This window comes from Gopherus evgoodei, chromosome 5 (assembly GCF_007399415.2).
Source record: "Gopherus evgoodei ecotype Sinaloan lineage chromosome 5, rGopEvg1_v1.p, whole genome shotgun sequence".
NCBI classification, from domain to species: Eukaryota; Metazoa; Chordata; order Testudines; family Testudinidae; genus Gopherus; species Gopherus evgoodei.
The window spans coordinates 111944466-111956963 of NC_044326.1; the positions used below are offsets into that span (position 1 = coordinate 111944466).

General features: G+C 46.3%; 1 protein-coding gene across 2 annotated transcripts in view; it reads right to left on the reverse strand.

Annotated features, from left to right (window-relative positions):
* Positions 1-8362, reverse strand: part of PPA2 (inorganic pyrophosphatase 2) — a 79380-nt gene extending 71018 nt beyond the window's left edge. For both annotated transcript variants that reach the window (XM_030564493.1, XM_030564494.1), the window contains exons 1-3: positions 8136-8362; positions 5532-5596; positions 1890-1934 (exon numbers count right to left, since the gene is read on the reverse strand). In XM_030564493.1, the coding sequence (XP_030420353.1) occupies positions 1890-1934; positions 5532-5596; positions 8136-8328 (303 nt within the window). In that variant the 5' untranslated portion in view covers positions 8329-8362. The remainder of the gene's footprint in view (positions 1-1889; positions 1935-5531; positions 5597-8135) is intronic.
* Positions 8363-12498: the final 4136 nt, after the last annotated feature.

A 12498-nucleotide genomic window follows, 5' to 3' on the forward strand; every position in this document is an offset into this window, starting at 1 on the left:
TACAATTTGTATCCATATCATCTCTTGCCTTTTCAACTGAATATAGTATTCCTATCCTAAACTGCTGTGTAATATTACTGAGTGGTTTTAAAAAGTTTCTATGCTTCATCCTAGACATGGCTATGTTTTAAAAAGGTGAGCAAAGTAATTCTTTTATGTTTATCTATCTCTGAGTAAGTGAATTACATACTCATAATTTGTAATATACCCACTTTTATGAAGCATTTTGAGATCCTTTTGGATGAAAGAAAACATATGTAAGATATTGCAAAACCAATACTCAATGAAGTTGAACTTCTAACTAAGCACTACATTAGACTGATCCTCTGAAGACATCTGTAGGATCAGGGCTATAGCATGTAGGAAATAATGATGTCAAACTTTTAGTCAAGTTTAAGAAGATTTCCACTAAATGAGAAAAATATTAAAGTATAAATATTAACGTTACAGCTCAAAAGTTTCATCTAGTTTTAACCATTTTTGTAGATTAGGCTCTGCAAGATGATCAGGATCAGATATTGTCACACATTGCTTAGACAGATAAGAAACAGAATACATGACTGCCTGCTAGAGTTAAAATTCATAGCATATGTCATGTGAGTGCGTGCCTCATCACCTGTTATACAGCTATATAGCTCCTCCTTATGTTTACCTTTTATTCGCATTTATAAATGACTGTGCTCCTACTTAAATAATTCTTATGTCAGCATTAGAAAAAAAGACTGAAATTTAAATAGTACATATAACTGGTATTTGTAGGTTAAATGAATTATGAGTGGGAGAGAATTAACGTGTATGTGTGAACAGATGGACGTGTAAGGATGGTACACTGGACCATACCAGTGGCAGGAAATAATATTTCAAGTGCTGCTAGAAACCAAACCATCAGAGTGGCTCTGTCTAGTTAAAATGCCATTTAGCGGTATTTGAAATACAATTGATTGGTCACACAGATATTGCCTAATAATTGCTGGTTACTCAGAACTTATTTCAGTGCCTAAACAGGGATTTAAGAGCCCATCTTTAAGAACCCATATTTGAAAATCTGAGGCTTAAAATGTGAATTGTTTCTTTCGCATTCTACTCAATACTTAAAGTGATTCCATGCCCCCACTTAGGTCCCAAGTCAACCTTTACTAGAAACTATACAATTTAAAAGAAGACTCCTTCACAAACATTTACACAAACAAACCTTGGGCACTCATTCTCTCTCTAACTAGCAGCAATGCTGAGCACATGCACAGGGCGCTTTCCTCTACTGTGCACAGCTGCACATCCCAGAAAAGCACATGCCTTCAGTTCAAAACACACCTGGAAAGTCTGGGTTTTGGCCCATCGTACTTAATATCCCTGTGGTTTTCAACCTGTGGTCTGCAGACCCCTCGGGGAGTCCGCAGACTATGTCTGTGATTTTCAAAGGGGTCCTCACCTCCATTAGAAATGAAAAGAGGTTGAAAACCACTGCTCTAACAGAAAAGATTTATAATTGTTTTTATATTACACTGCAGTCAGAGCACATAGGGAATGTTTTACTAAGAGAGTTTACTTGAGCAGGCTTCTGTATGTAATAGGAGAAAATACAATGTATGAACTTTACAACTGTCGGAAAGAAGCTTCTACTGAAAAATATAAAATATTTGTCTTTTAGAACATTTTGATTACTAAAAAAAAAAAATGACTTTTTTGCCCATTTGAACAGAAGACTTGAAATCCCTTTGAGGTCCCTCATGGCATTTGTATTTGAAGGTTTATCAGTTGTATTCAGTGAAAGATGGATGGTACTGAACAGCTCTCATTTTGCACCATGACTGAAAGCCCCATGCTAATGTGTCCATTACAATCAGAGCATAGCAAAATTACATTTAATGAAAAATAATTTCTAACTGTACCTCGCTTCCATTAGTCTTTGATCTCTTCGCAGGAACCTCCTTATCCTATACAGAAAAAGAAAAATTTGCATTTAGAACGCTCACTTACAGGAGTCGAATCCAAAATATATTCATGTTAGAGAAAAGAATACCATGGTGTTTCTATAAATAATTACTACACTGTAGAGTCTACACAGACTATACTAGTAGTTTTTAAAAGGGCCTGAAAAATCCACTCATGAGTGGCAAGCTAGTCCTTGAGAATATGAGCGGGGACCTAAGCCATCAATTTCTCTATAACTGTAACTCATTTTTAAAACATTTAAATTTCCTAATGGTTGAAAGGCTATAACCTTCCAAATGTGAACTGATGCATTTTCATCTTCCTGAATCAGAAAGGGACAAATCTAGTTTCTTTGCCAAGCATCAGCTGAGTGAAATTAAGACCTGTTAGTTTCAGTGCTGCTTTACAGATTCCATTCAATAGACAGCCACAAAACTGTTAAGAACCAGGTCAGTTTCATCCTGCTGCTGCTTGCAACAGCTGTGAATTGCATTATAAACAGCAGCAGGCATTGGAGTTATTCACAAGTGAAGAGGACTTTAAAGACAGAGGCTGGAAGAGAGGAAGAGTAGCAGAGGCCTCTTCGTTCTCCAGCAGAGCCGCCCAGAGGATTCAAGGGGCCTGGGGTCTTCCTGCCACTGAATTGCCGCCGAAGACCCGGCACTTTGGCGGCGGGTCCCGGGGCAGAAGGACCCCCCCACTGTGGGTCTTCGGGGCACTTTGGTGGCGGGTCCCGGAGCGGAAGGACCCCCGGCCGCCGAATTGCGGCCGAAGACCTGACACTTTGGCAGCGAGTCCCGGGGCGGAAGGACCCCCTGCCATGGGTCTTCAGGGCACTTTGGTGGTGGAGCAGAAGGACCCCTCGCCATCAAATTGCCACCGAAGACCCAGAGTGGAAGAAGCTCTGGGGGCCCATGCCCTGCGAGAGTTTTCCAGGGCCCCCGGAGCAAGTGAAGGACTCCGCTCCAAGGGTCCCGAAAAACTCTTGTGGGGGCTCCTGTGGGGCCCGGGGCAAATTGCCCCATTTGCACCCCCTCTGGGCGGCCCTGTTCTCCAGTCCCCTTCCAGCATCTAGGAAACTGGGAGAGGGATCAAAGTGGAGACCCATGTCTCTCCCAGCAGACTGGAGGCTCTGGAGGGACAGAAGAAACAGAAATTTCTTCCCTTGCTCATCAGCCAGAATGGGAGGAGCTTCAAATTCATCAGACATCTGCTTGCCAGAGGCAAGTTTAAAAAAAGACGAAAGAAGGATGCAGGAACAGCATCTTAGCGGAAATGTCAGCACCCTCCTCCCTCCCAGCAGCTAAGGATAGTAAGAGGTGCTAATAAAGTTATGGCCCCTGGACCTCCCTTGTAAGGCCTTCCAACTCTTGTCTTTCCCATCAACCTCTCACCAGCAGGTTTAGTCCTCCCACACAAAGGCATCAGGTACACTTTTCAAGCCCTGGTTGCAAATGATTAAACAGAATGATATTGACATAGCATTTATCTGTTTAGGAAAACCCCTCTGGGCACACGGTAGGGCTGCATATTTTTCTCAGTGTTCCATCCTACAAACCAACTGAACAATTGAGGCAACAGACCTTAAAGGCTGAAAAGTTCCCAAGCTATTTTTTGGAACTAGTATGCCATAATAAGCAAATCTCTTCTCAGATTAAACTGAAGGCTGGCAGTTTTCACAGATGACATAGAAAACAGGCATTTCACTATAGCAATAATGAAACTCCAGGGAATATGGCTAACAATACGTGAAAGTGCTTGGCTGCATCTCATGCCTTGTAATTCTCCAAAGGTGCGATTACCACTCCTCTCTTGGGCATTATTGCTGTCTTCAAATTATAACATGTCTTTTGGGAATTAAAGAAATATACCATTCACATAAATATGTATTGTGTAAGCCTCTTCTACTGCAAAACTGCTGGTACTGTAGAAAAATAGCAATTTACATGGGTTTGATGAAACAAAAAGTGATTTAGGAATAGTAACAGTAGAAACTGTATTCTAAATTAGCACACATAAGCACAGAATTTTAACAACCAGGGTAATTAACGCCTGGAACACTTTACCAAAGGATACAGTGGACCTATTGTTTGAAAGTCTTTAAATCAAAACTGCATATCTTTCTAAAAGACACACTCCAGTTCCACCACAAATTATTGAACTCAACACAGAAATAACTGGGTGAAATTCTATGGTCTGTACTATGGAGGATCAGGGGTCTCAAACACACGGACCGCGGAGCTATCTCCTGTGCACCCCCCCAGCCTACCTCCAGGTGAGGGATGGGGAAACTACACCTCTGGGATTGCCCCCTCGAGCCTCGGGACACTCCCTGAAGTGGCTGGCATCACATCCCTGCGGCCAGCGGGGGGGGGGGAGGAGAAGCAGAGGGCTCCATCCGCATGTTGCCCTAGCTTCTAGGCACCGCCCCCCACAGCTCCCATTGGCCGAGAATGTGGAACCACGGCCAATGGGAGCGTCAGGGAAGGTACCTGGAGGCATGGCAAGCAGTGTGCAGAGCCCTGCGGCCCCCTCAGTTCAGCTACTTCCCAGAGCGGAGCGGGGCTGGGGCCAGCAGCCTGCCTGGCCCCAGTGTGCGCTGCTGCCACCCCCAACCTGAAGCCCTCCTGCACCCCATCCCCCAACTCCCTGCCCTGAGCCCCCTGCTGCACCCCAACCCCGTGCCCTGAGCCCCTTGCCTGCATCCCAACCTCCTGCTGCATCCCAACCCCGTGTCCTGAGCTCCCTGCCTGTACCTCAAACCCCTGCCCGAGCCTCCTGCTACACCCCAACGCCATGCCCTGAGCCCCCTGCTGCATCCCACACCCCTTCTGCACCCCAATCCCCTGCCTTGAGCCCACTGCCTGAACCCCAACCCCCCTGCTGCACCCAAGCTCCCTGCTCTGAGCCCCCTGCCTGCACCTCAACCCCCTGCCCTGAGCCTCCTGCTGCACCCCACACCCTAACCCCATTCCGAGCCCCCTCTGCATCCCACACCCCTTCTCCACCAACCCCCTGCTGCACCCAAACTCCCTGCCTTGAGCCCCCTGCCTGAACCTCAATCCCCTCCTGCACCCCAAACCCCCGCCCTGAGCCCTCTGCTGCATCTCCCACCCCTTCTGCACCCTGAGTCCCCTGCCTGCACCCCAACCCCCTGCTGCACCTCAACTCCCTGCCACGAGCCCCTGCCACATCCTTTATGGACCGTCTGGGGGCAGGGAGAGGGCAGAGTTGGGGTGGGGACTTCAGGGAAGGGATTGGAATGGGAACAAGGAAGGGATGGGAAGAGGCGGGGCCTCATGGAAGGGGTGGAGTGGGGGCAGGGCAGGGGCAGCGAGGGCTGGGTGTCAGTGATGTGGTCCTAGGGCCAAAGAACTAGCCCTCATATGGCTCTCGTGGTCATTTGAGTTTGCGACCCCTGCCACAGATCATAAAGGTCCCTTCTGGTCCTAATATATATGAATCTATTGTAGTAATTGCTAAAAATAAAACAAGATTTCTATTGAAAAGGAAAAAAAAATCAACCCGCTTTTGACCATTAGACGACACAACATCCACCATTTCAAGAAATAATAACTGCATTTGAGTCTAACATATACCTCTTTAGATCCAGCAAGCAGAGGAATGTCATGAAACGGGGAAATATATTTACCCTCCGCATTCTCTGCGAGACAAAAAAAAATTGTTACAAATCTAAACCAAACATGCTGAAAGATGTCCACATTACTAATAAATATGTCCCTATTGCTTCCATCATTATAGACAGACAAGGGTCTATAAGTATTTTAAATTGAAACACTGCTTTCCCAGGGGATTTATGTTGTAACAAAGTCTCTTCTGGAGTCAAACTGCAAATTTTACGATAAAATGATCGATTTATACATCTACCCCGGCAACATGGGGAAGGAACAGCTCAGTGGTTTGAGCATTGGCCTGCTAAACCCACGGTTGTGAGTTCACAAAGATCTGGCACAAAATCAGTACATGATCCTGCTAGTGAAGGCAGGGGGCTGGACTGGACTCAATGACCTTTCAGGGTCCCTTCCAGATCTAGGTATCTCTCCATGTATTATTATTAATGCAGAAACAATTGTTATGCAAATGTTGTACAAATATGGTATTACATTCCAGCACATAAAAGACAAAGTTTAGCCATAGGTAGGGCCCTACCAAATTCATGGCCATGAAAAATGCATCACGGACCATGAAATCTGGTCTCCTTCCACAAAATCTGGTCTTTTTTGTGCTTTTACCCTATACTGTACAGATTTCACAGGGAGACAAGCATTTCTCAAACTGGGGGTCCTGACCCAATAGGGAGTTGCAGTTTTTATCAGTTGCTGACAAAAATCAGCTTATTTTTGGGGAGGCTGCAGTATTGCCACCCTTACTTCTGCACTGCCTTCAGAGTTGGACGGCTGGAGAGCAGCGGCTGTTGGCCGGGCACCCAGCTCTGAAGGCAGTGCCCCACTAGCAGCAGTGCAGAAGTAAGGGTGGAAATACCATAACATGCTTCTGCTAATGGCAGCTTTGCCCTTACAGTTGAGCTCCCAGCCAGCTGTCGCCAAGCCACAGCTGCCCAGCTCCGAAGGCAGGGCCACTGCTAGCAACAGTGCAGAAGTAAGGGTAGCAGTACTGCAACCCTCCCTACAATAACCTTGCCACACACACCCTCAACTCCTTTTGGGGTCAGGACCCCTACAATTACAACACTGTGAAATTTCAGATTTAAATAGCTGAAATCATGAAATTTACGATTTTTAAAATCTTCTGTGAAATTGACCAAAATGGACAGTGAAATTGGTAGGGGCCTACTCACAGGCCACTGTTCAAACTGAAGTGACAGTCACTAGATCAAGCCTATCACACCCAACCTCGAGTCAGTGTGACAAAGTTCTGACAGAGTGCAACTGACCATTTACATCTGTCCATTTCTCTCGCAGCAAAGTAAATCAGAAGTGACTCCACTGAAGGTAATGGAATGACAGTGGTATAAAAATCAGTGTTAGGAGCAAAATCAGAAAGTAGCTTTTTTTAAGTCTTCATAACCATTAAAAAAAGGAAGTGTGAAATTGAAAGTAACCACACTAGCTTCTTGTTTGCAATGTTGGTGTAAACGTGTTGTCCCAGGGCATTAGGGAGACAAGACGAGTGAGGCAAAAGAAGCTGGTCCAAGAAAAGATGTATTTCCTCACCCACCCTGTCACACTAGGTTTTTCTGTCTTGATAGGTCTGAGAGCTTCGTTCACACTTTCATACATGCAGACTGCTCAGCCCGCCCTCAGTAAAATAGCTATCCTCATTTCATATGCAAACTTCCCTTTACTACAAGCACATTTGGAGCACTCACTACTATTACATCAGAAGCATGGACTCACAAGACAGTCTACACACTGTTATTCCTGCCAAAGTAATTAAACTCATGCACTGCTTAAAAAGTTTCCTACGTGTTTTTTTTTATTTGTAATTGTCTTCTCTTCTTCATTTAGGGTGACCAGATAGCAAGGGTGAAAAATCAGTACAGAGGGTGGCAGGGGTAATTGGCACCTATATAAGACAAAGCTCCAAATATCGGGACTGTCCCTATAAAATCAGGACATCTGGTCACCTTATCTTCATTCTGGGATGTGTGTTTTGCCCCATAGTGGGGCCACTGGCTGAAAGGCCCTCAATACCATAAGTCTCACCCAGTGGGACACAAGAGACTCCTTCGTACTGGATTAATTTTACTGTATTTTTTTAATATTTTTTTTTAAATCACCCTCTGGGGAGACAAGCCTTCAACTGTTTCTCTGGGACATTCAAATTCCCTGCAGGGCTGGAGACAAAGCCCTCTACACAGGCCAACTCTCCAGGCCTAGGAAGCCTAAAGCATCTAGCCACATCTTAGTCTTTATTCATTTGTAGAAAAAGCCTGTAGGTTTCAACCCAATGCTCCAGCGCCCCGGGGTGGAGAGGGGGCCAGCAACAGGGGGTGCCTATGCTAACACCCCAGGCCAAGTTTCCTAGTTAAGCTCTAAAGCATGGCCGGGGAGGGGGGGAATCCTGGCTTTCTCCATTCACCCCCTTTAGGGAGCGCCCCCCAATTACGGCTAGCAGGGGGCAGCGTCCCTGAGCTCGCAGCCACCCCGCGTTCCACCGCGCCCCGCACCTCCCCGGCCAGAGGCTGCGGCGCCCGCAGTCCCAGGGGCGCTGCTACTTACTAAAGTAGAGGCGGTACTCGGGCGAGTGGGGCCGCCCCCGCTGCTCCGTGCTGCCCTGAGTCATGGTGCTGAGCCAGCTGCAGCACGGCAGCGGCGGCACCAGCCACCTCCTCCTTCCCGCTCCAGAGCAGGAGCAGCTGCGAGCCGAGAGCAGCAGCAGCCCCCGCAAGGCCTGCCCGAGCCCCGCACGCATGCTGGCGCTGCCACCGCTCCGTCCGCTTCCTGCGCCGGGCTGACAGTCTGAGCATGCTCGGTGGCCGCCGCTGAAGCTGCTGCCCTGGCTGGCTCTGCCCGGACGCTGCTGCGCCCTGGTGCAGAAGTGGGGTGCAGAGGGGCAGCACGAGGCGCAGGGAGGGGGGAAAAAACAGGGGCAGCCGGAGTAGGGTGACCAGACAGCAAGTGTGAAATATCGGGACAGGGGGTAATAGGATCCTATACAAGAAAAAGACCCAAAAATCGGGACTGTCCCTATAAAATTGGGACATCTGGTCACCCTAAGCCAGAGTGAGTAGTGGGAGCCAGGTCTCTCGCACCCCTGGCCTGGGAGGGATCAGCTAGGAACGTGGGAATGGCAGGATGGGCTCACCCCTCTGAAATCTGTTGGAGGGGCTTCTGGGGCAGCTTGCATACACCTGCTGCTGGCCAAGTCGTCAGCCCCAAGTGTGCCACATTTTGGGGTAGGCCCGTCCCCCAAATCACGAGATTGGCTTAAAAATAAGGCAATAAATGGGGAGGTTTTATTTGCTTTCTTGCTCTTGAGCCTTTGGAGTCTCAAATTTTTTATTTCAAGCCCTAGACACTTTTCCTAGTGAAACCCCAGTGTCTCACGTAACCACATGACTGTGGGGAGTGGAGTTCTAAGCACTAAGTACAAACTTCGCAGCGAATGCGTGCGTGACTCATGAGAATTGCAAACAACGTTGATCTAGGTCAATGTCTATCTAGCTAATTTTTATTAAAAAAAACTGGAAATAACTGACCGCCAGAGAGGTGATTCAATGTCTTCCTCCCACTTCTTCCTTGAAGGGTCAAACTGTTTCATACATGATGATGCTCTGTTTAGAAAAAATTCATGGCCAACTTCATCAGTTTCAAGGATGGGAAAAAAAGATCACGAAATAAACTAACCAAAAATGTCCCTACTAAATAAAGAATGAAGGCACAAAACTGGGGTGGGAAGTCAACATTTAGAAATTGGAGCCTCTAGGCTAAGGAAAATATAGCTGCTACTATGTTTTTAATTGGAAGCAAAAGATTATGCACAACTCAAACCCAGGGGTGTGTACACCACCTACTGCCTGGACAACATGGGTTGGGCTGCAGCATCTATTTGTACAGGAGCCCTACAGTTGCTGATCCTAACTCAGATCCTTATGGCTTATGTTTAAACAGATCCACGCTGATCCTTAAATTAGATCCATATCTGTCCTCAGAGTTGAACTGGCCCTATGGCTGATTCCCTACTGATATTACTCCATAAACTGAGCTGCACAATGTTGATTCCTTTAGATTTTGACACCCCTAATGCTGATCTTTATTGATCCTTAAAAAGGATCTCTACTGGTTTTGATTCCTGTATAATAAGAATTAATAAACATGTAGCACTTCTGTAGTGCTTTTCTACCATAAATTTAAAAGCATTTTATAAAGAAGTGAAAGTCTCATTGCCCCATTTTACAGATGGGAAAACTGAGGCACAGCATAAGGGAGGTAAGTGTTTGCCCAAGGTCACACTATCAGTCAGTAACATAGCTTAGAATAGGACCCAGGTCTCTTGAGTCCCTGTTTAGTGTTGTAGCTGATTACTCTTGGGCTCAGATTTTTAGAGGCAGAACATTGCCTAGTGGAATTTTCAAGTTGGATGACTCCATGCTGCCTAGACTCCCTGTCGAGGGATATTAAAGTGCCTAAGGAAGAGACTTTTTAGAAGCCAGCAAGCTGAGTGGGGAGCCACATAAACCAGCCAGGAGGACAGAGAGACGAAAGAGGCATAAGTGCTCAAGTGACTGAGCTGATATGCCTGTCTGATACAGAAATAAGCAGCTCCCTCCACTCAGGATCTTCAGCCATGAACCCTCTCCTGGAGTTAAGCACCTAAGCCAGTTCAGCCACTTAGCAAGCCCATGCCTGGCAGGTGAAAAACACACACTCACCCAAAGTTTCCCTATGCCCTTATCTGTCTTTTGCATGTGCTGTGCTATTCTTCTACCAATTGGTGGCCTGCATCCAGCCCTCCTCCTGCAGCCAGGGCCGTCCTTAGGATTTATGGTGCCCTAGCCGGGATTATTAAACTGGTGCCCCTGTGCCTGTCTTGCTCTTAGCAACATGAACATAAGCTTACAGTATTGGAAAACTTGCCACATGCATGTTACTTTAACTTAATTAAGCACACTGTAATGCTGATGGACTAGCACTAAAGAAGTAGCACTATAGAAAAAATTCTGATTTGACAGAATGATGCAAATATATTTTTTTAAATTTGTCAACATTTTATTGAAAATTTATATGAAGAGGTGTTGAAACAAGGATTAGTTTTTAATTAAAAGCAATCTTTCTGGCTTTTTTGGTTGCAAAATCAGTAATAATGTCATTGTATGACAAAGACAAAGTGATATCTTGTTCGATTGCAAGAATAGCAAGACCAGTCAAGTGTCCCTGACTCATCGTAGAGCGGAGATAGTTTTTAATGAGCTTTAGTTTTGAGAAACTCCGTTCTCCTGATGCTACTGTTACAGGAATTGTCAGTAGAATATGAGTGGCAAGTTTGCTGGTATGAATAAACTGTACATCATCGATTTTGCATGTGGCAACAACTCAATTCTTCGTACAGTTCAAGTCCATTTAAATCAAAATGATCACCATGCTTCAGGAGGCTTTCTAGGTCAGGGGTCCCCAACGTGGTGCCCGCAGGTGCCCACAGGGGCCTCTCAGTGCACCCGCGTACTGGCTGGAGGATGAGCATCTGCTGAAATGTCGCCGAAATTTGGCAGCATTTTGGTGCCGACGCCTCTGGATGACACTGCTTGCCGCTGAATTTCAGCAGCATTTCGGTGGATGCTCGTCCGCCACCATGGTCCTTCGTCTGGCACCTGCCAGATGAAAAAGGTTGGGGACCACTGCTCTAGGTTCTTGCACTTTGTCATTAGTTGCTCCTGTTTTCCTATTTCGTTGAATTTAGTCCATCTTAGCCCGTTGCCAGCTGAGTGAATGGAACCCCAGGCCGACAGTGGGTTGAGTGGCTCAGCCAGGGTCTCAGCCGCCGGCCTGCTCAACCCTCTGCCAGCCTGGGGTTCCTTGGGGGTCTCCAGGCCAGCAGCAGGTGCTGAGCGGGGCTGGCAGCCGGAACTCCAGAACAGCGGTGGGCTGAGCCGCTCAGCCCACCACTGCGTGTCATCAAAAATCAGCTCGCATGCCACCTTTGGCACATGTGTTGTAGGTTGCCGACCCCTGCTCTATACATTAGTAAGGAGATGAGCATATTACAGTTGTTGGAGGGTATCATAACCTTAGTCCCAGATTTGGACCTTAGCGTCCAAAATATGGGGGTTAGCATGAAAACCTCCAAGCTTAGTTACCAGCTTGGACCTGGTACTTGCTGCCACCACCCAAAAAATTAGAGTGTTTTGGGGCACTCTGGTCCCCCTGAAAAACCTTCCCTGGGGACCCCAAGACCCAAATCCCTTGAGTCTCACAACAAAGGGAAATAATCCTTTTTCCCTTCCCCCCTCCAGGTGCTCCTGCTGAGATACACAAACATAAGCTCTGTGAATCCAAACAGAGTGACTCCCCCTCTCCGTTCCCAGTCCTGGAAACAAAAAGTACTTTCCTCTTCACCCAGAGGGAATGTAAAATCAGGCTAACAAATCCAACACACACAGATTTCCCCTGATTTCTTCCTCCCACCAATTCCCTGGTGAGTACAGACTCAATTTCCCTGAAGTAAAGAAAAACTCCAACAGGTCTTAAAAGAAAGCTTTATATAAAAAGAAAGAAAAATACATACAAATGATCTCTTTGTATTAAGGTGACAAAATACAGGGTCAATTGCTTAAAAGAATATTGAATAAACAGCCTTATTCAAAAAGAATACAAATCAAAGCACTCCAGCACTTATATTCATGCAAATACCAAAGAAAAGAAACCATATAACTTACTATCTGATCTCTTTGTCCTTACACTTAGAAACAGAAGATTAGAAAGCAGAACTACTTCTCCAAAGCTCAGAGAAAGCAGGCAGACAGACAACAAAGTCTCAGACACAAAATTCCCTCCACCCAAAGTTGAAAAAATCCGGTTTCCTGATTGGTCCTCTGGTCAGGTGCTTCAGGTGAAAGAGACATTAACCCTTAGCTATCTGTTTATG